Source organism: Lepidochelys kempii, chromosome 2 (assembly GCF_965140285.1).
Source record: "Lepidochelys kempii isolate rLepKem1 chromosome 2, rLepKem1.hap1, whole genome shotgun sequence".
NCBI classification, from domain to species: Eukaryota; Metazoa; Chordata; order Testudines; family Cheloniidae; genus Lepidochelys; species Lepidochelys kempii.
The window spans coordinates 3,325,599-3,348,327 of record NC_136381.1 but is presented as its reverse complement, the minus strand read 5'-3'; the positions used below and the strand labels follow the sequence as shown (position 1 = coordinate 3,348,327).

Here is a 22,729-nt window from a genome sequence, read left to right as displayed (position 1 = left end):
GTGTGTGGGGGTGTGGGGGGGGGCGGTGTATGCTGTGTGTGGGGGTGTGTGGGGGGGTGGCGGTGTGTATGCTGTGTGTGTGGGGGGTGTGTGTGGGGGGGCGGTGTATGCTGTGTGTGTGGGTGTGTGGGGGGGGGGCGGTGTATGCTGTGTGTGGGGGGGGCGGTGTATGCTGTGTGTGTGGGTGTGTGTGGGGGGGCGGTGTATGCTGTGTGTGTGTGTGGGGGGGGGTGGCGGTGTGTATGCTGTGTGTGTGGGGGGTGTGGGGGGGGCGGTGTATGCTGTGTGTGGGGGTGTGTGGGGGGGTGGCGGTGTGTATGCTGTGTGTGTGGGTGTGTGGGGGGGGCGGTGTATGCTGTGTGTGGGGGGGGCGGTGTATGCTGTGTGTGTAGGGGGGGCGGTGTGTGTGTGGGGGGCGGTGTGTATGCTGTGTGTGTGGGGGGGTGTGGGGCGGTGTGTATGCTGTGGGGGGAGGGGGGCGGTGTGTGTGGGGCGGTGTGTATGCTGTGTGGGGGGGTGGCGGTGTGTATGCTGTGTGTGTGGGGGTGTGTGGGGGGGGGCGGTGTATGCTGTGTGTGGGTGTGTGTGGGGGGGGGCGGTGTATGCTGTGTGTGGGTGTGTGTGGGGGGGGTGGCGGTGTGTATGCTGTGTGTGTGGGTGTGTGGGGGGGGCGGTGTATGCTGTGTGTGTGGGTGTGTGGGGGGGGGCGGTGTATGCTGTGTGTGTGGGTGTGTGTGTGGGGGGCGGTGTATGCTGGGTGTGTGGGTGGGTGTGTGTGTGGGGGGGCGGTGTGTATGCTGTGTGTGTGGGTGTGTGGGGGGGGGCGGTGTATGCTGTGTGTGTGGGTGTGGGGGGGGGCGGTGTATGCTGTGTGTGTGGGTGTGTGTGTGGGGGGCGGTGTATGCTGTGTGTGTGGGGGTGTGGGGGGGGCGGTGTATGCTGTGTGTGTGGGTGTGTGGGGGGGGGCGGTGTATGCTGTGTGTGTGGGTGTGTGTGGGGGTGGCGGTGTGTATGCTGTGTGTGGGTGTGTGGGGGGGTGGCGGTGTGTATGCTGTGTGTGTGGGTGTGTGTGGGGGGGCGGTGTATGCTGTGTGTGTGGGGGTGTGGGGGGGGCGGTGTATGCTGTGTGTGTGGGTGTGTGTGGGGGGGGCGGTGTATGCTGTGTGTGGGGGTGTGTGGGGGGGGCGGTGTATGCTGTGTGTGGGGGTGTGTGGGGGGGTGGCGGTGTGTATGCTGTGTGTGTGGGGGTGTGGGGGGGGCGGTGTATGCTGTGTGTGTGGGTGTGTGGGGGGGGTGGCGGTGTGTATGCTGTGGGTGTGTGTGTGGGGGGGGGCGGTGTATGCTGTGTGTGTGGGTGTGTGTGGGGGGGCGGTGTATGCTGTGTGTGTGGGTGTGTGGGGGGGTGGCGGTGTGTATGCTGTGTGTGTGGGGGTGTGGGGGGGGCGGTGTATGCTGTGTGTGTGGGTGTGTGGGGGGGTGGCGGTGTGTATGCTGTGGGTGTGTGTGTGGGGGGGGGCGGTGTATGCTGTGTGTGTGGGTGTGTGTGTGGGGGGCGGTGTATGCTGTGTGTGTGGGTGTGTGTGTGGGGGGCGGTGTATGCTGGGTGTGTGGGTGTGTGGGGGGGGGCGGTGTATGCTGTGTGTGGGGGTGTGTGGGGGGGGCGGTGTATGCTGTGTGTGGGTGTGTGTGGGGGGGTGGCGGTGTGTATGCTGTGTGTGTGGGTGTGTGTGTGGGGGGCGGTGTATGCTGGGTGTGTGGGTGTGTGGGGGGGGGCGGTGTATGCTGTGTGTGTGTACGACCCGCGCGTGCCTGCGGGAGCCCGGCGCCCCTGCCCCGCACGGGGCGCTGGCGGGGCTCAGGAGCGTGACATCACATCGCAGGCCCGCGGTTGGCCGAGCCCCGGGTGATGTCAGCCGCGGCCGCCAATCGGGTCCGACGGCAGCGGCCCGGGGCTGCGGGTTCGGTCCCCGCCGCCGGCCGGGCGCAGTCGGGGCCGGGCGCAGGGGGTGGCGGACGCGCAGCGCGCAGGGGCCGCCCGGATCCCGCTGACCCGGTCCGGGGCCGCCGCCCGCTGGAGCCGGGGCCAGGCGCGCTGAGGCTCCCCGCGGGCTGACGGCGGATGCCATGGACGGGGAGCGCTGGCCAGGCAGCCCGCCCGCTCAGGTGAGCCCGGGCCGGGGGCGTGTGCGCCCTGCCTGCCCCCGGGGTACGGGGGGGTCCCCGGATGTTGCATGGGGGCGGGTCTGGCTCCCGGGGCTGGGGGCAGCATCCCCCCCGCTGAGGTCACCTTCTGGGGAGGGCGGGAAGGAGGAAGGCGAGCTGCGTATGGGAGCAGCGCGGGGCCATCCGAGCTAGGACGCCTGGGTTCTCTTCCCGGCTCTTTGGCCTGCTTCAGGTCCCTGTAAGGTGTGGGTGAGGGAGCGGTCATGCCCCCCCCCCGGTGGGAGGACCCGAGTGGCAGCAGCGGGACAGAGCCCGGGGTGAATTCCTGGCAGGGGAATGGAGATGCCAGGTGCTCTGGGGACACATGGGGCCAGTGTCCGGGGGGAGTTCCTGGTGGGATCTGCTCGCACCTGGGCGCCTTTCCAGCCTCCCTCCCCATTCCGTCACAGGCTGCTCAGGGTACCCAACGAGGGGCTGGCCCCCCATGCAGCCCCATTGATTCCTGAGCAGAGAGTCAGGGCAGAATTGAGCCCAGACGTCCCAGGGCAGGGGACTGTTCTGGTGCCAGTTTGCAGGGGGGTGTTTGGGCAAGAAGGGTTGGGTCTTGCTCCTGGGATGGTCCCCAGGTCCGGCTGGGGCATAGGGAGAATCGAGGGGAGGGGGTAAGACTGAGACCAGAGCTTGGCCGGGGGGGGGGGGGAGACTCGGGGATGAGTGGGAAAAGCCAAAGGGAAGCAGCAGGATCCCAGCCAGGAGCATTCCTGTCTCCCTTACCTGTGAGAGAGGGTCACTGGCTGCCACTGCCCCGGGAGAGGGGGTGGGCCAGGATTCCCCCAGCTTTGTGACCCTTTCTGTAGCATCGGGCCTGAGCCAGGGCTGGTGGGCTCAGGCGGCTGATGTGGCCCTAGGCCCAGAACCGCAGGGTCCCACTAGTGGTTGAGGGGGAGTCTCCTTGGCTGAAGTGGCCGGGTCTGTGTGTTTGGAACCCGAAGATCTGTCGTTGCTTTAACCGTGAGGTGCCGGTTATGGACGGTGGCAGGGTGCGCCCGGGTCGGCTGGTGGCAGTGGGTCTCTCTCTGCCTGGGGGGAGGTGTTACATGAATTTATTGATGACTCTGGGGGCTGGATCCTCTGATCCTCAGAGCAGACGCGGCCCAGGAAGCAGTCTGGCAAGGCTCTGCCCTGGTGGCACCCCATCTTCGGGGCTCATTCGCTCCCAGGCCCTTCTGCTGTGGCAGCCAAGCACAGGGCCAAGGCAGTGCAGGTTGTGATGAGGACGCCCCTCGGGACATGGGCTGAGACCTGGACGCTAGCCAGCAACAACCTCGGGACTGGATTGTCAGAGGGGCTCAGCGCGGTGGGGGCACAGTGGGTGCCAAGCCCTTGACGAGCTGGCCTCAGGCCCTGTCGCTCTAGGAGCAGTTCAGAGCCAGCTGAAAGGGGCTCTGTTCCCACTCCCGGTTCTCTGGGCTCCGGGGCAGATGGCTGCCAGGCGGCTGACCCTGCCGAGTCAGGGTTAGAGTGCGGCCTGGCTGGGCATCTGCTGTGGCCACTCTGCACTTTTGGCCATGGTTTGACTTTGTGTGGTTTGCTGATCTCGCTCCGTCTTGCCCGCTGGGTCAGCCAGCGAAGGACCTTGTGTCACGCCCCTTCTGGAGGTCTGGCTCCCTGCGTGCCCAGGGAGTCCACCAGAAGTCACTAACCTGTAGCCAGTTTGGGATGCTAATAATGATAGTGTAACATATTGGACCAGATACATGTGATTGCCACTGCCCCCTAGCTTCCTGAGTCAGAGCTGTTCAGCTGTGTATCACAGGCCCTGTACTGTTAACAGCCACGGAGATTCTCTTGTAACTCAGGTGGAAAAGGCCTGGGCTTTCAGAGCAGGCTGGTCTAATTCTAGCTGTCACTCTGCAGTTTCATGTAGATTTGTTTTATCCCCTGGTGGCAGAAGGGTTCGTCTGAGCAGCTTCCATTTCGGTATTGCGCCAGTTACCTCAACCAGATTGCCACATCTCGCCTGTCGGCAGCATAACCCCTGTGCTAAATGCACTGTGCGGGGCAGAGCCAACCTTATCGGAGAGGGTGGAGCCAACCCCAGGTTTTCATATCTTCCTGGGGTTGGACGAGCTAATGACCCCCCCACACCCCACTGCTGAGTTTGCCTCGGATCAGCCCCTTTGGAGGCACCTAACCTGTTCCGTGGCCCCTGCACTGTCCAAGCAGCAACGCGAGAACTGACCTAACCTATCCTGCCCTGAGGAGCTTCCAGGCAACGAAACAGACCACGGCCGAGAGGGGAGCGAGGAGAGGCTGTCAGTGCGGAAAGGGAATGTGAATCCTGGAAGGAGGAGAGAGGTCGATGGGTGGGCAGGAGGTGGGAAGCTCGGCTGGGAGAAGCCATGAGAGAGGGGCGAGGAGTAGCCTGGAGAGTGTAGCAGTAGGATCGGGTGGCATCATTATCCCTTTTCACAACCAGGGAACTGAGGCGCTGAGTGGCCACGGGACCCGCCCTGCCCAGTCCAGGGTCACAGAGTGAGTCAATGTCAGTGCTGGTACGAGAACTCCGACTCTGAGAGCTCTAACATCCCTCCGAGGCTGCGATTGGCTGCGGGCTTTCTCCTCACTTCCTGTCCCAAACCGCTCTGTGAGATTGCTGTGCACCGTTACATGGCTGAGACATTCCGCTCCAGAGGTGGCTGCATTTCAATGGTGAATGAAAGGATTTATCCTGTGTATAGGACCGTGGGAGCCTTCAATGGAAAAGTCTCATTCGTCAGATCCTATGTGCGTTGTGACCTGCCGGTGCCTGTGTGCTGTTAAACTCCAAGGCCGGTGGTGGTTAATATTAGCGTAGGGTTGGAGACGGAAGCCCCATTGTGCTGTGTAAGACATGGGCCCTGTCCCAGAGAGCTGGCACATGGCCTGCCTTGGGGGAGGAGAAGCAGAGCCCCAGTCAGTGGCAGAGCTGGGGACAGACTCCAGCTCTCGGGACACCCAGCCTAGTACCCACGACCGGAGTGGGCCAGAACCAGAGCTTTGGGTGGGAGAGAGATCGCGGTGCTGGGCGTGCGGCCGATCCAGCTGGAGTCAGAGCCATCTGACAGCAAGCGGCCCGCATGGTCAATGTCCTGTTCCAGCACTGGTGGAATTGGCTGGCTGCTCCGTTCCAAAGCAAACACGGGACAGAAGCCGTGAGATCCCAGTCGGGCTACAGCCCCGAACCTCAGCTGAGCTGGCTAAATAACCACCCAGATAACCAGAGCGCTGGGCCCGCCCAGCCTGGCTGGCAGACTTTGCTCTTTCCCCCCGCGAGCTCTGACAACCAAGTGAGCCCGAACTGGGGTTTGTGGACTACACTGACCGCTTCTGAGCGACCTGCTGCGAGTTCACAGGTCCTGGTGTGCAAAGCGAGCGTGCTGCCAGCACACGAGGCAGGTCAGGTGGAGAAGCTGATCGGAAGCTCCCGGGAGCCGCTCTGCCTGCTCCACTGCTCTGAGCCAACTGCCGGCTTCTTGTCAGAGCCAACATTGTGCGGGGGAGCAGGGCTCTAGCTGGCAGGCTCCCTGCAGCACCGAGCCGTGAAAGCAGACCCCTCGCCTCTGCTCCGCCCCGAGGAACACGGGGTCCTGCTCCCGCGTGCACCCACACGCATGCTCACGCTTCAGCAAACACACCCACACGGCCCCATCAACACGCGCTCCCACCCACACAGAGAAAAGAGCTCCGTGTTAAAACACGCTCCGGCTCAAACGTATGCCCCCTAGCCAAGGACACCCTGCTCGTCCTGCTGCTCATACGCCCCTGCAAACAGCCACCTTCAAATGTAAGCACAATGGGGAGCGCCTGTGCAGGCCAGTCACTCGCACGCACCCAGCATCCGGCACACGCCACGGCACTGACTTCTGTGCACGCTCCCCGGTGCCAATCCCCCTGGACGGACGGGTGGAGAGAGAGATGCTCATGCCCTGCAGCTCTTGTGATTTTAATTGCAACTTTTGTGATGGGGGGTTTTCTGCAAGCCCCGTTACTGCAGGCAGGTGAATAAGGGAGAATCTCTGGTCTCCTCACCCTGGTGAAAAGCCCCAAAATGTAGCTCAAACCAGCAGGTGAATAACAAGAGCCTGCATCTTACCGTTGTTTAAACTCTCCTGGCTTTTGAGCCAGTCTCGTGTCCTTCTGGGAAGGACTGCTGGTTTTTGAACCCATGGAGCGAGTAATCCTGCTAATGATGTGTCTGGAGAGAAGGTGGCAGCTGGTATCGGTTCTCCGTGCCATGGGGCGGGCAGCGTGTGTGTGGGCTGGGGGAAATGGCCAGTCTCTCTGTGTTAACAGTGCTGCGAGAGCGTCCGTGCTGGCCCCGGCGGGCCTCGAAACGTGTGAGGCTGTCTGCTTCAGGGCTTTGAGCAGGAGGGAGCTGGGGTCTATTCCCGGCTCTGCCCCTGACTTTGTGTGAGACCCTGGGCATGTCCCTTCCCCGTCTGTGCCCAATCCCCCAGCAGCACCTTGCGGGTAGAATGGCTGGAGCAATCTATGGCCCTGAGCTGGAGCAAGGGGCCACAGGGCCCCTCTCTAGAGTGGGGCGGGGACTTTCCCTGCCATTCATCCCCCTCAGCTCCCCCCGGGCTGTGGATGATGTGTGCGTGTCCGGGGCTGTGTGGTTGCTGCGTGGGCGATGCACTGACCTTTCCTTTGTTGGCCCCTCCCTGCTGATGGGCATTTGAGGAGCTGAGCAGTGTGCCCTGAAAGGACCCCCTGCTTCCCCGCTCCCCCCCGCAGACAGCTGGCGGTTCCCCCCTCTGATAAGCCCCCTCCTGAATTCTCCTCCCTGCTCTCCTGGCTGGTTGGCCCTGGGCGCCCTGATGGGAGCGGGGCTGAGGTCTGGGTAAGTGTCTCCTCTCGGGCGTTATTCTCCCATCTCGCCAGCCTGGCAGCCGCTTGTGGGGCTGGGGGCAGGGGCCTGAGTTGCCGATTCACGGGGACTCCCTGTCACCCTCTGCCTGGCCCGGGTTGTGCGTCGTGACTGTCCAGCGCTGGCGGATATTGTGGGGAAGGTGCTTTACAAGCCCCTCTCAGCTCATTCTGCGTCCCCCACACCCTGCCCAACCAAAGCCCCTCACGGGACAGGGAAGCGGCTGGAGCCACCCTGACCTGTCTGAATGGCTGTTTTCTGCTTCACATTTTCACACGCTTCTGCCGATGTCCCTCGGTCCCAACCCACGGCCGTCCCGCCCTGGGATCCCTGCCACTCTGCCAGTGCCTCTCGATTTCCACCCACGGCCGGCTGCCCTCCCAGCCAGGGGCTCCCGACACACATAGCTCTGCCAGTGTCCCCCAGTCCCAACCTGCAGCCCCCCAGGTGTCCCACTCTGGGACCCACCCCCCAAATTCTGCCCGTGCCCCTCACTCCTGCCCTGCAGCCCGCTGCTCTCTGAGTTCTAGCCTCCTCCTGAGCAGAGACGGATTTGGTGAACAGCAGAATCGAGTCAAAAGGCCAGTGCACCTGTCCTCGCACAGCAGGGTCCTGTCCTAGCCTGCAGGCCTGGCCCTCGGCCGCCCGTGTGCATGGGGCGCAGCATCAAAGCCCAGTTCCCGCCCCCATCCCCGCCATCCATCATCTTCACCCCTTGATGCTCCTGGCTGGGGATCCCGCCCTGCTCTCCTGACTTGTGGGAGGAAGTTCTGGAGGGTGGTCATGGCACAAATCCTGCACACACAGTCCCTCAGCAGAGACTGAGCTGAGCCCATCAAACTCATCTCACTGATGTCCTGGGTTGGGAGCCCCAGTGCTTCCTTCAGAGCCGGAGAGACTCCGTCCTTCACAGACGGGCCGGGTCCAGCCTGGGCGCTGTTCTAGCAGGTCCTTGCCCACGGCAGGCAGCCTCCCAACCCAGCTTAGGAACATGTTCGGTGCATGAGACCCCCAGCTCCAGCGAGATCTCTGTAGGCGAGAGAGGCTCGGGCTGGATCCCGCCGGTGGCCAGCAGCAGAGGTCGGAGCCTGCAGTGGCCATGAGGCCTGCACAGACGGGGCCTGGAGCCCAGCTCCTGGATTAAAACCTCCTCTCTGCTCCCGCCGGGGCAATGGCACTGTGGTGTTTTTAGAGCCCCCGTCCCCAGAGCATCGCTGCACCTGTAGTGCATTACCCTCCCAACCCCCGGGACTCTGGGTAGGGCCATTACACCCATTGTACACGTGGGAAACTGAGGCATGGAGCCACTGAGTGATTTGCCAAGGTCACACGGGGGCATGGTAGAGCAGAGACTCAAAGTCAGGTCTCTCTAATCACGGGACCAGCCTTCTTCTCACAGATCACTGTTAGCCATGCAGGCAAAGGAGGCAGCGTGGCCTAGCGATTAAAGCACAGGACTCCTGGGTTCCGTCCACAGCTCCTCCACTGACTGGCTGTGAGTCCCTTCCCCTTTCTGTGCCTCAGTTTCCCCCCAGTGATCCCAACCCCAGTGATCTCACTGGGCTTGAGGTTAACATCTTCCTGCCCCCCGCCCCCCCGGCTCCAAAAGTTGGGAGGGCAGTGGCCAGGCAGGGGGACACACCCACCATCCCTGGCAATGCCACAGCCTCCCTCCACCCCTGAGTTCAGAGCAAAGAGAAAAACAGCATCTCTATTTAGTGTGTTTTGGGGTGGGGGTTGGTCAGGTCTGGTCAGGCCGATAGGAAGAAAGTAGCAGGGAAAAGCCAGAGGCAGGGCGTGTGCCAGTCTCAGGGGGGCAGATGTTCTCAGCTGGGGGAGAGGAGCAGGGCGTGGGTGGGTGAGGAGCGGGGAAGAGGAATATATGTGATGGAACATGTGTGAGTAGGCAGCACTGTCTAATGCATGAAGCACAAGGCCGGGGGTCAGGACTCCTGGGTTCTATCCCCAGCTTGGGGAGGGGAGTGGGGTTTAGTGAGGTAGAGCAGGGGGGCTAGGGACAGGACTCCTGGGTTCTATTCCTGATTCTGCCACAGATTTTCGGTGTGACCCTGGGCAAGTCCCTTCCCTTTTGTCTCTGTTCTCTCCTTCCCAGGAGATCTATATAGCCCCTGATGCTGCCCCGGGGCCCCCCTCTCCTCAGTAGGGCAGGGCTCCTGTGCTCTATGGCATGTGTTGGGCATGCGGCTCCCTGATCCCCTCCTGCGATGGGGATCCAGCAACCAGTGCAAGGAGTCAGTGTCCCTAATGCGGGCATCCACTTCTCCTGCCCATATCCACGCATCTCCCCTTCCCTATACACACACGCACATCCCTTCCCTGATCATACACTGTCTGCACACACCTGTTACACACACACACCCCCGCTTCCCTGATCATACACCATCTGCATGCAACCATCACATGCACACACCCGTTCCCTGATCATACAGTGTCTGCACACACCCGTTCCCTGGTCATACAGTGTCTGCACACACCCATTACACACACGCACACACCCCGTTTATACACACATCACCCTTCCCACAGGCTCCCCTCCCCTACACATACCGACTGTCCACCCCCTTCCCTGCACAGAGATGCCCCACTCCATGCATACACCCGGCTGCCCACTGGGACCAGCCCAACGAGTCCTGCCAGCCCCCACACTCCCGGTGCTTGTGGGTGCCCCTCCCCCTGCCCATGGCTAATCCCTCTCGGGAGAAGCCTGAGTCCCAAATCCCCCGCCCCGTAAGCAGCTTTGGAATTATTTGGAGCTCTTTAAATATGCCATGAAACCCGCGGTAAAGAGGCCTAAGCTGATAGCAACCCCCTGTGATGCCCCTGCAGCGGGGCTGCCTGGGAGTCATGCCCTCCAACCCCGCCCCCCAATAGCCAGCCACAGCCCCCAGTTTCCCCCCCCCCGCCCAGCGCCCAGCTGCCAGCCATCCACGGCCCCCAGCTGCCCAGGTGTCATGTTATCAACACCCCCACCCCCAGCCACCCAGGAATCGTGCTATCACCCCCCCAGCTGCCCAGGTATCATGCTATAAACGGCCCCCCACCCTCCCTGCTGCCCCATGTCATCTCATCAACCGCCCCCACCCCAGCCACCCAGCTGTCACATCAACCAGGACCCCCACTCCAAGTCTCTGTGTCGGGGGGAGGGTCCCTTTGGCTGGTGCTGCTTCATGGGGAGGAGACAATGCCAGGCTGATGCAGACTTTGCCCACTGGGCTAGCAGCCCAGAATCCCAGCCCCCAGCCCTGCTGGTGGCCAGAGCCCGGCACCCCCAGAGCCAGGCACAGTCTCTCTTCCTCGCCTCTCTGTGCGATGTCGTTTCCGATTCCTGGCCCCGTGGGGGAGTCTCTCCCTTGGCCACTGGAGCAGATGGTGTTTGTGTCTCGCGGACACTCCTCTCTGGACGGGGTGGCTCCCTGCCTGTGGGACCCAGCGCTGCGGGGAGCAGCTACTAGCATGCCCCTTCCATGCAGGGGGCCGGAGCGTCCGGCTTCTTGTCTTTGATTTGCTCTCCTCAGTGACTCGTCCGCTCTGGCCTCCTGAGCGTTTGGGGGCAGAGTGGGGTGGTTGGCCCTGCTGCCCGAGGGCTTGGAGTTAAGGTATCCGCCCGGGCTGAGCGGTAGATCGTGTCCACGCGTGAATGTGCTGCCTGGGGACGTCAGCTTCTTGTGGCTGTTTTAGGGGCTTTTCCTCAATTGCTGTGTGTTTGTGATGGGGGCCAGCTCCTCCGGCAACAGCCGGGGGGGGAGCTTGCAGCTGGGCTATTGTTTATTTTATTTGGGTTGGACCAATGTGGGTGCAGCGAGACAGTCCCTGCCCTGAAGAGGTCATGGACTAGTGGCAGGGTTTATCCTCCCCCGTTCAGATAGGGGGGAACTGAGGCGCAGAGAGCACGAGTGATGTGCCCAAGGTCACACGGGAAGTCAGTGACAGAGGCAGGAATCGACTCCAGGCCTCCTGAATCCCAGCTCAGTGCCATGGAAAAGCCATTTTAGGCCCCCACCCTGGTCTGCTCCCTAGGAGCCAGTGCAGAGTCGCTCCCTGCCATCTGCCCAGTCTAGCTGAGAGTCGCCCAAGCAATGGGAGAGTCGACCAGTGGGAGGCGGTTTGCACAGCCCAGGACGTCTCCTGGTTACCTTCTTTCCCATTAGTCAGCCTCCACTTTCCCTTTGCTCCATTTCATTCTTGTCCTCTCGTTAGACCCCCTTGTTGCCTCCTGACTGATTCCCCTGCCTCCTGGAGGGGCTTGGTCCCTTCCCATACTCGGCCTCCTTCGGATACTCAGCCAGTGTGCGCTGATTGGTCCTATGGGGTGAGCAGCTCTGGGTCTCTCTGCCCCATTGCTTGGGTAATGCTGGGCACTCGTGTAGGCCAGTGCACCAGGCACAGCTGAGCCCCAGACCTGTTGGCTCCCAGGCCCTGGGCAGTGAGGCCATCACTCCATATAGGATGCAGCCCACCTGCGTAATGACTTTGCGCTGATGCCCCCAGGGGTTGGCCAGCGCCGTGCCCGCCCAGCAGCTGGGAGGGAGGAAGTGGTGAGAGCCCAAAGGTCTCTGCTTGCACAGTAAGTGACTCTCCCAGGGTCACGCAGGGAGTCTGTGGCAGAGTCGGGAGTTGACCCCCGCTCTCCTGAGCCCTCCCGGGGCTGTGCCCACGAGGCCGTGCGTCAGGACAGGAGGGGAGCCTGGCTCGGGAGTTAGTGTGGGACTTGGCACCATGCTCCCTTCCGGGTCACAGGATCCAGTGCCTGGGGAGTCCTCACCTCACTGTCTGAAGGCTGCTGAGCGAGCCGAGGTCTGTCTGGGGACGTCGCCGCCCGTTGACAGGGGCGGCACCGTGATGGAGAATCTCAGCAGAAGGAAAGGCGAGGAAGGAATGGGCTGGGGTGAGTCCTTCCACCCCGGGGGCAGCAGCTTGCATGCCCCATGCCGCACTTGCTGCGAGGCCCTTTGGTGTCGAGGGCCAGCCCAGCACCTGTCAGCAGTGAGCAATCGCCTCTCCAGCCCCTAGGCTGGGGCGGAGGCTGTCGGGGGGCTAGGGAGGAGGGAGGGACTGCCCTGGTGTGAGCCCTCCTGGCCGGGTGCTGCTGGCATTCGGGGCTTTGCTTGATTGCTTGAGACAGGAGCCAAAGCCTCTAATGGGTTTAGGAGGTGCTGAGCTGTCTCTGCCCGTTTGGGGGTGGGGATGGTGGCACAAGGACCCGAGCGAACCGGTGAGCATGCCAGTGTCCCTGGCCTGGCTTCGCCCAAGCGGAGCAGCTGGGCCGGAGCCTGGGGTCCAGTGGGCCAAGCGGGTCTCTCACCCTTCCTGTAGCCAGAAAGACCTCGCTGCCTGCGGGTGTCTCCATGGGGCCCTGGCACCTCGTGACCACGGCTGCCCATCTTCAGCCCAGGTATCCAGCCCAGGGGCCCCCACCCAGCCTCTTCCCCCTCATCTGTGGGGCCTCCTGTGGGGTGAAGATGTGTCCCAAAGCACGTGGGAAAAGGAGACCATCTCGCTGTGCTCCTGCCATGGGGCAGCACAGGGCTCCACGTGGCCCCAGGGCCTGGGCCTAGTTAAGGGGACACCCCTGGGGCAGGTTTGTGGGTGTCAGAGCCTGAAGGCGGCAGGGGACAAATGGCCAGTGGTGGCCCGGTCCTGGGGCTCCTGGCCACGATTGTTGGCAGTGTTCTCTGAGGCCGCTCTCCTGGTCCCCATGGCCGTTCCAGAGGGGGAGGGGACCCCACACCCATTCCTACTCCTTGGGGTGGGGGCCCACTGCTGTTCTGCCGGTGGCTGCAGAACTGGAAATCAGGCCTCCCCAGACAATGACAAATTAGTGAAAGCAGCTTGCGAATCCCCAGCAGACAGCTGGCGGTACCCCCCACCTCCACCCGCTCTGCGGGACAGATCACGGGAGCCAGGGAGGGACCTGAGCCTGGCAGGGAGCCTGCCCGCTCCAGGGGTGGGATCAGCGCTAGGCCCTTCCTCAGAGCTCTGGGGGTACGTCCCAGGCCCCAGAGAGCTCAGGGAGGGGGACCCTCTGCTCTGGAGACCAGCAGTAAGTCCCTAGCACCCAAGCCGCTGGAGCATCTCTCTCCCGCCTGCCAAGAGAGGTGCTCGCAAAGTTTGGGGGCTAACTGCCTGGGGGCTGGCAAGGGGTGCGGATCCCCCCCTCCCCCCCGGCTTCATCTAATAAGAGCTATGTCCCTTTAACACAACACCCTGGGGAACGCGGTGTCTCTGCTCCCCCATCCCAGCCGGCTGCCAGGTGCAGCCCTGCCCGGAGCCGCTCCGCAGGGCCTGGCATTTGCCCTGCATTAGGCCCAGCCAGGGAGGGGCCTTCCCCACTGAGACGCAGCCAGGCCGACCGCTCCTTCCCCGCAGGGAGCCCAGGGCAGGCCCCTGAGCAGGGGTTCTGGGAGCCCCAACTAGCCGATGCCGCGCTGCTCCTTAGGGAGTGGGGGCGTTCTGGGGGGGCCAGCTGGTTCCAGGATGAGGCGACAACCCTGTCCTCCCCATTCCTGCCTGACAGCTGGCGTGATGAGTTCGCTGGGTCTCAGTCCCGTCTTCGCCAGGGCTGGGGGCCAGAGATGACACGGCCGCTGGCGCTCGCTGCAGCCTCTGTTGGGAGGCCAGGGACTGAACGGGCCCCAGAGGGTGAGCCCCCGTCGCTCTGCCCCTTGCGGGACGCCCCAAGGCCATCGGGCCCAGGGCTGTCAGCCTGGCCTCATATTGGGGCAAAGCAGAGGGCCCGATCTTGCTGCCATGGGAGTCACTCGGCAAACTCCACTTGGCATCAGTGCGGGCAGGGCCGGGCCTGTGAAGTGTCAAAAGGGCTGCAGAGCAGGGACGGGGAAGGAGCTGGAATGGGGGGCTGGGGGCAGGGTGGGAAGGCTGGGGGGATTGGTGCTCAGGGACGGGGAAGGAGCTGGGGGCAGGGAGGGAAGGCTGGCGGGGATTGGCACTCAGAGATGGGGTGGGGCTGGGGGCAGGGTGGGAAGGATGGGGGGATTGGCGCTCAGGGACGGGGAAGGAGCTGGAATGGGGGGCTAGGGGCAGGGAGGGAAGGCTGGGGGGGGTGTTGGTGCGTAGGGACAGGAGGGAAGGAGCTGGGCTGGTCCGGACAGAGCTTCCAGCCCCATCAGCCCCACTGAGCAGCAACAGAATCTTGACGGCGGAGCTGCAAAGGCCTGATCTGGTCCTACCCAGGCTCCAGGGCAGGGCTGTGCCCTACTGTCCAGCCTCTGGCCCATCCAGCTCAGAGCATCTGCCCCCTGTCCCTTGGGAGCCAGCACCCCCATTTGCCCTGCCATTCAAAGTCCGTGTTCCTTGCCCCATTGGCTGCTCCCCCAACTGATACCTCCCCATCGTGGGGGCTGCTCCAGGCCGTTCTCCTGCCTCTAACTGGTGCTTCCACTCGGCTCTGGGCCGTTTCCCCCAGGGTCGGGGTAGCTCTGGGCTGTGGGAGCCCCAGTCTGGTTTGGGGATGGATGGGTAGGACTCACATGTGAGTGTCGCCTTCTGGTGGCCGGACCCGTGTACAGGAGCAGGGACCTACTGCTGGGGCTGGGCCGAGGAAGACCTCCCCTGGCTCAGCGGGCAAGCGTGGGGCACCTGGTTCCAGTCCCGTCTCCGCTGGGGCGGTGGGGTTTGGGGCAGGGGATCCGTTCAGCATTGGCCATATTCAGCCCCCGCTCTCTGTCTCTTTGGCAGCTGGTCTAAAATGGCCCTGCTTGTCTCGCCCCTCCTCCTCCTGGGCCTGCTGGTGCTCAGGGCCAACGGCTGCCCTGCTACCTGCCGCTGCTACAGCATGACCGTGGAGTGCGGCTCCCTCGGCCTCAAGGAGATCCCGGCCAGCATCCACCCCTCCACCCAGGTACGGCCGGGCCCCCCCCAGGCCCCCCAGTTTCATGTTGGCATCCATCCAGCAGGCACCCTTGGGAGCGGGGGAAGGGTCATTATCCCCTTCTACAGAGAGGGAAACTGAGACATGGGGCAGGACCAGCCCAAGGTCAGGGATGGAGCTCAGGTGCCCATTATTATTATTATTATGGTAGCGCTAGGTGCTGTACAGACAGAATAAAAAGTCAATCCCTGCCCAGGCTAATTACAGGGCTAGAGACAACAGATGGCTACAGGCGGGGGAGAACAAGTATACGATACTGGTCCATGGCAGGCAGTTGTCTCAATGCGCTCGCAGCTGAAAACAGGAGCTCGTGTTCGATGAGCTAGACCAGGGGGAGCCGGGGGAAGGATCCAAAGAGAGGGGCCAGCTGGGAGAACGGTCTTGGCAGCAGAGTGGAGAGGAGGCGGGGAGATGGCGTTTGTGGGGGCCAGAGAGAAGGATGGAGCCCTGATGGAGATGCTGGGGCGAGGGTTTGAGCGGTGTGGATGGAGAGGAAAGGCCGGATCGTAGCGATGTTGTGCTGGAAGAGTCTGCATAGCAAGGACTGGTCTATGTGTAAAAATTAACTCGACTTGGCTACAGGGCTTAGGACTGGGGGGAATGTCATGCCCTGAACACCTCACTCCTGGTGTAGACGCCACAGGGGCTGGGTCAGAAGGGGCCGTCGGCACTAACAGCCCCACCCGGTCCGCTGGGTGAACCGGGCAGCAGGCCCCTCGCCAACCTGCAGCCGCTGAACGAGGCTAGAGAAACCAGGAGAGAGGATGGAAAGGCCAGTGCTGTGATGAGCCTCAGTGCATTCTGGGTAAACCCTGCTAGAATGCCCCCCGTGCACGCGGGGTACCCGACCCCTGAGCAGGGGCCCTAGTGACAGAGCTACTGGGGCTTTATCCCTGGCCCGGCTGGCACGGGAGAGCCCTGGGCCAAAGCCTGGCATGTGGGGGAGGGAGGTTCTGTCAGGGCTGGGTTACTCCAGTGGGAGTTGCACCTGTTTCTCACCATGGGGCAGGGAGGTTGCAGGGGGCTGGGGAGGGCTGTGCCCCCCGGGGGGTGAAGCCAGGGTGTTGCTCTCACCCCGTGTCCCCTCCGCAGACCGTCTTCCTGCAGGATAACAGCATCACGCAGATCCACCAGCAGGACCTGGCGGTGCTGCGGGGCCTGCGTTACCTCTACATGCAGAACAACACCATCTCGGCGCTGGAGCCGGGCGCCTTCCACAGCCAGCAGCACCTGCTGGAGCTGGCCCTCAACGGCAACCGCATCCACCTCCTCGACAGCAGCATCTTCAAGGGCCTGGAGCACCTGCGCGTCCTCTACCTGGCCGGCAACCAGATCACCAAGCTGCTCGACTTCACCTTCTGCGACCTGCAGGTGAGAGGGGGCTGCCTGTGTCCGCCCACTGGCGGGAGCCCCATGCTGCCAGGGGAGGCAGGTGCTCCGCTCCTGGGAGGAACACAACAGACAAGGGGCTGGAATGGCCTGAGAAACGGAGGTCAGGCTGGGAGCCCGGATTCCCCCACCCCGTCACATGGGAATAATGTTCCCGCATCCCCCAGGGGCCAGTACGTGGAACGCGGAAAGAGCTGAGCCTGTTACTGGTAAATGCTCCGGGGTCCCTGTGAAATTGGGGGGGTCTCTTGTGGCTCGCAGCGTGAAGGGCAGCGGCTTGCGGCATTCTGGATATGAGGCGGGGGAACGTGTATGCGAGACGGGCTGGGAACCGGCGGGCGTACGTCAGCCCCTGTGTACGCGACGGTGTGTTTGGTGGGGGCGTGGACGTGGGCACGATGGCTTGTGCCCGCCGGTGCAGGCGCGTGTTTGCCCGGGCGTGGGCATGTCAGGTGTGTCGGGCCCCGTCAGCCCCCCAGGTCTAGCCCAGCGCTCTCCAGCGGCCGAGCGAGCAGCCCTTTCAGGTGACCCTCCATCCCCCTGCTCCATTGCAGAGGCTACAGGAGCTGCACCTGCAGGAGAACAGCATCGGGGCGCTGGAGGATCAGGCGCTGGCTGGGCTCTCCTCCCTCGCCCTGCTCGACCTCAGCAAGAACAACCTGCGCACCATCAGCCGCCCCGCCCTGCGCCCCCTCATCAGCCTGCAGGTGCTGAGGCTGACAGGTAACCACCGCGCCCCCCCCCCCCCCGTGCCAGGGCACCTGGCCGCTGCAGCGCCACCTGCAGGTCGGACGGGGTGGGGGGCGGAATCTGCTGGTCTTGTTGCTTGGCAGGACCAAGGGCTCCCTCTGGAAAGTCCAGTGATGATCTGTGTGACCAGGCCCTGAGCCTGGCTGCCCCCCGTCCCCAGCGTTCAGGCTGTTGGGGCCCAGGCAGCTCTCTGGCCTGGATGCAGAGCAGGGAGCTGGCAGAGAGAGCCAAGGCTCTGGGCAGGGAGTGGGACTGCAGGCTGCTCTCCCCCCGGCACAGCAGACAGGGCCCTGGCTCGGGCAGCGAGGCCTGGTGTCATGGAGTCACCGGGCGATGCTCTGGAACTGCTCCCTACGAAGCCAGGCCGGACGCTGGGGAAGTCTCCTCTCTGGGAGCAGCCTGTCTTCAGGACACACGGCTTCCACCTTCCTGGGTCTGACCCCGGAGCATTCAGCATCCTCTGCCCCTCCGTGCGCTTCCCACAACAAGTCCGCCCAGGTGGGGTCCTGGGGAAGCCAGAGGGTCCTGCCCCACAACTCCGCAGTCAGACGCGTCTCTCAGCCAGCCAGTAAAACAGAAGGTTTATTAGACGAGAGGAACACGGTCTAAACCAGAGCTTGTAAGTGCAGAGAACAGGACCCCTCAGCCGGGTCCATTTTGGGGGGCAGTGAGCCAGACAACCCCGTCTGCACTTCACTCCATGTCCCAGCCAGCCTCAAACTGAAACTCCCTCCAGCCCCCCCCTCCTCTGGGCTTTGTCCCTTTCCCGGGCCAGGAGGTCACTGGATTCCTTTGTTCTCCAACCCTTTAGCTCTCACCTTGCAGGGGGAAGGGCCCAGGCCATCAGTTGCCAGGAAACAGGGTGTCGGCCATTCTCTGTGTCCAGATCCCTGCACACACCTGCTCTCTAGGGCTCTGCAACGATCATACACCCTTACCCCACTACCTAGATACTTAAGAACTCCCCAGGGGAAACTGAGGCACCCCCACAATATTCAGAGGAAACATTAAGAACAGTCCCGCTTCATCACACCTGGGGAATTAGCTGCCGTGGGGTTGCCCCCTGTTGTCCAGGGGGGATAGAGGGTGCTGACTGGTAGGGGCATTTAGGGATTGTCCCCCAGCATACTCCCCCAGCGATGGTGTCGTTCAACATCTCTTCACCTGTCAGGCGTCTCTGAGAGGCAGCGGATCTAGCAGTTAACGACTGGGGTGGGGAGTCGAGAGGCCTGGGTTTGATTCCCGACTCTGGACACACTCCCTGTGGGACCCTGAGTGACCCCCCCTCCCCTCCGGCAGTGCAGCGGGGACGATTGCGCTGGGGTGTGGGGGCTGAGGTGCCGAAACTCTCTCAGAGCACAACGTGCAGGAGAGGGGCGAGGTGTAACCAGTCTGCCCCCATGGGAGATCGGTCACCACCCAGCCCCCCCACCTGTGCTCAGCCCATGAGCCCCCCCCCGCCCTCCTGGACCACCCCATGGCTCTCCCTGGCAGGGAAACTCCCCCAGCTTCAGCCAGACTTTCCTTCGACTGAATTTCAGCCCACTCCCCGAGCTACCCACCCCACACGATCCCCACCCCGGCTCCCTGGAGCTGCGCAGCACAGCTCCCTGCGGCCCGGTGCACCGCGGTGGTATGGCTGAGCCGTCTAGACGTGCCTCTTCATCGGCCGGCCCCTTCCTTGGCTTGGGGCGGGGCTCAGGCGACTGGACACCGTCCCGACTGACCCAGCTTCTCTTGGCAGAAAACCCCTGGCGATGTGACTGCGCCCTGCACTGGCTCGGCGCCTGGATCAAGGAGGAAGGGCAGCGTCTCCTCAGCTCGCTGGACAAGAAGATCGTGTGCTCGGAGCCCCCGCGCTTGGCCTACCAGAGCCTGCTGGACATCTCCGGGAACAGCCTGATCTGCATCCCACCTGTGGTGAAGGTGGAGCCGCTGGAGGCGACGGCCCGGCTCGGGGACGACCTGCGGGTCTCCTGCCAGGCCTCCGGCTACCCGCAGCCGCTGGTGAGCTGGCGGAAGGTGGCCCACGCGCGGGCAGGGCCTGCCACGGCGAGCGCCAAGCCGCTGGGCGGAACGGCGGAGCTGCGGGAGCCCGGCGGCAGGGAGCGCTTCGACTCGGACACGGGGAGCGGGATGCTCTTCCTCAACAACATCACGGTGGCCCACGCCGGCAAGTACAAGTGCGAGGCCTCCAACCCGGGCGGCACGGCCCGCGTGCTCTTCCGCCTCATGGTCAACCGCTCCCAGCAGCAGCCGCCGCCGCGCGCCTACCCGGCCTCCGTGGACGTCAGCCAGGAGCCCCTCTACGACATGGAGAGCATGGACTTCAACGCCCTGAGCATGGCCACGCAGACGGCCATCGCCGTGGGCATCTCGCTGCTGGCCCTCGTCGCGCTGCTCCTCGTCGTCATGATCTACAGGAAGCACCGCAAGCGGAAAAAGGCCAAGAAGGAGGAGAACATCCTCTACGTCAACGACTACTCGGACGGGCCCACCACCTTCGCCCAGCTGGAGGAGTACCGCGACGAGCGGGGCCACGAGATGTTCGTCATCGACCGCACCAAGCCGCTCTTCGCCACCTACAAGGACCCCAAGGGGCTGGCCGGGGCCTTCCCGGGGCTTCCAGAGCTGCTGCAGGACCAGGCCACGCAGACCCTGGAGGGGGAGGAGGAGGGCGAGCGGGAGGCCAGCGAACTGTTTGTCAATCAGGGACTTGCGTTCCAGCCGCAGATCGCCTACGAGATCCACTGCTGAGGCGCCGTGGGGAGATGGGGGGCGTTAGGGCAGGGCAATGGGACAGACCCCCCCGTCCTCACTCCAGTGCGGCTGTGACCCCTGACCGGTCTCCTGCGTCCCTGTAGCTGCGATAGCTCTGCCCTCTGGGATTTCGGGCAAGTAGAGAGGGAGCTGGGTCTGCCCTGGCAGAGGCTGAAGCCTGCCTGGGCGTCACCGGCACCGGGCATGGTTGGTTCCCGGGGGTGGGGGGCGAGACAGGCCGTCTGCCCAGCCAGACAGCTGCACGGCAGGGTGAGCCCCATTTGCTCCCGGCTTCCCCTGCCCGGCTGGAGACACTGTGAAGCCACCCAGGGCGTCGCCGGCCTGGCCAAGGGAGGGAAACCTCTCCCGGAGCTGAAAGAGTCGCCGGGGGCGGGGTGTTTTTTAACGAAAGAAATAAAATTGCGTCACTGTCAGGAGCCATGGAAAAGCGCCATATTTGTAGGACCTACAAACCCCAGCCTGGCTCCGGTCCGTTCAGCCCCAAAGGCGGGACGTTTTACACAGGCGCGTGACGGCCAGAGCTGGGGGTTGGTGCGTCCGGCCCAGCCCTTTCTGTTACCCTCTGCAGGGAGCGGACCCCATCGCTTCCCAGCCCCCAGGCCGGGGCAGAGCCCCGTGGCTATTTCTAGCTCTGGGGTGTCCTCCTGGGTGTCGATCCCCTTCCCTGGGCCAGGGGATGCTGCCGCTGAGTCCTCCCATGTCCCCCCCCTCCCTTGCTCACACGTACCCCAGAACCCCAGCTCGGCTCGGGCTTCTCTTAGCTTCCTGGTTCTGGCCCCAAGGCTAGGCCAGACCCCCGCGCTGAGCCAAGTTTTTTCTTAGCCACCGTGACTGTACCCTGGGCCAAATGGATCTTTGAAAGCCAGCGTCCTGAGGGGCCAGAGATGAGCCTGAGGGTCAGTGGCCTCTCGGGCTGGGTCGAGTCCCTGCCGCCGGCTGGCTCGTGGGAGCCCTGCTCCAAGGGTGGGTGATGGCTCCTGCCCCACGATGGCACTGAGATGTTGCTGATCCCCCGCATCCTGCTCCTCTCCCTCCCCGCTGTCTCGAAAGTCCCCACGCTCTCGGCGGCTTTGCCTGGGCAGGCCCGCAGGCTGGGCTGGAGGACGACAGGCTGATGGTGGGGCTGCTAATATTTCCGGCGCCCCCCAGAGTTCGTGCTCGAGGACAGACGCACCCCTCCCAGCCCTGGGAGTGCAGGGGGGTTGCGGAAGGAGTAGAGGGCACAGCGCGTGGTGCAGGCAGATGCCGAGTCGCCCTTTCCTGGCAGGTCTCGCAAGCAGCTGCGACTGCAAAACTAAAAAGGGCCCAGTAAACTCGCCAGGGATGGTGGCCGGCGGTGCTGGCAACTGCTCTGGTGTACCGGTGTCGGGCTGCCTGAGCAGCATGGCCCCCAGCTTTCATGGCCTGGGGGGGTGTGCCCAGGTGGGAAGGCTCAGACCTGGGGTTCCCCACATTGGGGCATCATCCTGCCATTGATGGGCTTGGAGGGCACGTGGCACCCTGCTGGATCTGGCCCAGTGTTTGTCTCCGAGCTGGGCGGAGGAAAGGGGCCTTTGATCCCCTCCTGTGTGGGGCCACACCCCTTTCCGAGGGCAGCAGCCAACCACAGCCCAGCCAACCTTGAGCGACCCAGCTGGGAAACGAACTGGCAGTGGTCTCCCCCTCCCGCACCTGTCCTGACCATACCAGCAACGCGCCTTTTGGTCCAGGATCTGATGGGGTTTGGCTTGGTGGGAGCAGACACTGATGAGGAGAGGCCTTGCTGGGTTCTACACCCCCCCGGCTGGATCACTGTATCCTCCTGCAGCATGCAGTTAATCTGTGCAACTCCCTGCTGCAGGGGGCTGGTGAGGCAGGTGGCTCATTGAGACCCTACACCAGGGTGGGCAAACTACGGCCTACTCGCTGGGTCCAGCCCCTCAGGGCTTTGGATCCGGCCCGCGGGATTGCCACCCCCGTGGCACTGTGGGCCCCGTGCCACCCTCAGAAGCAGCCGGCACCACATCCCTGTGGCCCTGGGGGGGGGAGGGTAGAGGGCTCCGCGTGATGCCCTTGCCTGTGGGTACCTCTCCGGAAGCTCCCATTGGCTGGGAACAGGGAACCGTGGCCAATGGGAGCTTCAGGTGTGGAACCCACAGGCAAGGGCAGCGCGCAGAGCCCTCTGCCCCCACCCCCACCCCCACCCTAGGGGCTGCAGGGACGTGGTGCCAGCCGCTTCCGGAGCGGCACAGGGCCAGGGCAAGCAGGGAGGGAGGGAACCTGCCCTGGCCCCGGTGTGCGCTGCTGCCCCCCCGGAGCCGCTCCAGGTAAGCAGTGCCGGGCTGGAGCCTGAACCCCTCCTGCACCCCGCCCCCCAACTCCCTGCTGCACCCTGCACCCCTCCTGCTCCCCAGCCCCCTGCCCTGAGCCCCCTCATGCACCCTGCACCCCTCCCACACTCTACACCCCTCCTGCACCCCAACCCCCTTCCCTGAGCCCCCTCCTGCACTCTACACCCCTCCTGCACCCAACCCCCTGCCCTGAGCCCCCTCGTGCACTCTGCACTCCTTCTTTGCCCCAACCTCTGCCCTGAGCCCCAACCTCTGCCCTGAGCACACCGCACCCCCTCCCACACCCTGCACTCCCTCCCGCACCCCAACCCCCTGCCCCAGCCCTACATTCATGGCCCTGCATGCAATTTCCCCACCCAGATGTGGCCCGCGGGCCAAAAAGTTTGCCCACCCCTGCTCTACACCCTGATGCAAATGTTTGTCTATGTACAAAAACCTTCTCCACTGCCCTCCAGCTGGGATTCAGCTACAACAGGCCTTGATCCTCATGCTCCA

At 63.7% G+C, this 22,729-nt stretch overlaps 1 protein-coding gene across 1 annotated transcript; it reads left to right on the top strand.

Annotated features, from left to right (window-relative positions):
* The first annotated feature begins 1,990 nt into the window (after positions 1-1,990).
* On the top strand, positions 1,991-20,320 carry LRRC24 (leucine rich repeat containing 24). Its single transcript, XM_073329924.2, has 5 exons — positions 1,991-2,163; positions 14,792-14,954; positions 16,077-16,355; positions 16,928-17,096; positions 18,868-20,320. The coding sequence occupies exons 1-5, from the start codon at positions 2,120-2,122 to the stop codon at positions 19,878-19,880; spliced, it is 1,668 nt and encodes a 555-aa protein (XP_073186025.2). The 5' UTR covers positions 1,991-2,119; the 3' UTR covers positions 19,881-20,320.
* Positions 20,321-22,729: the final 2,409 nt, after the last annotated feature.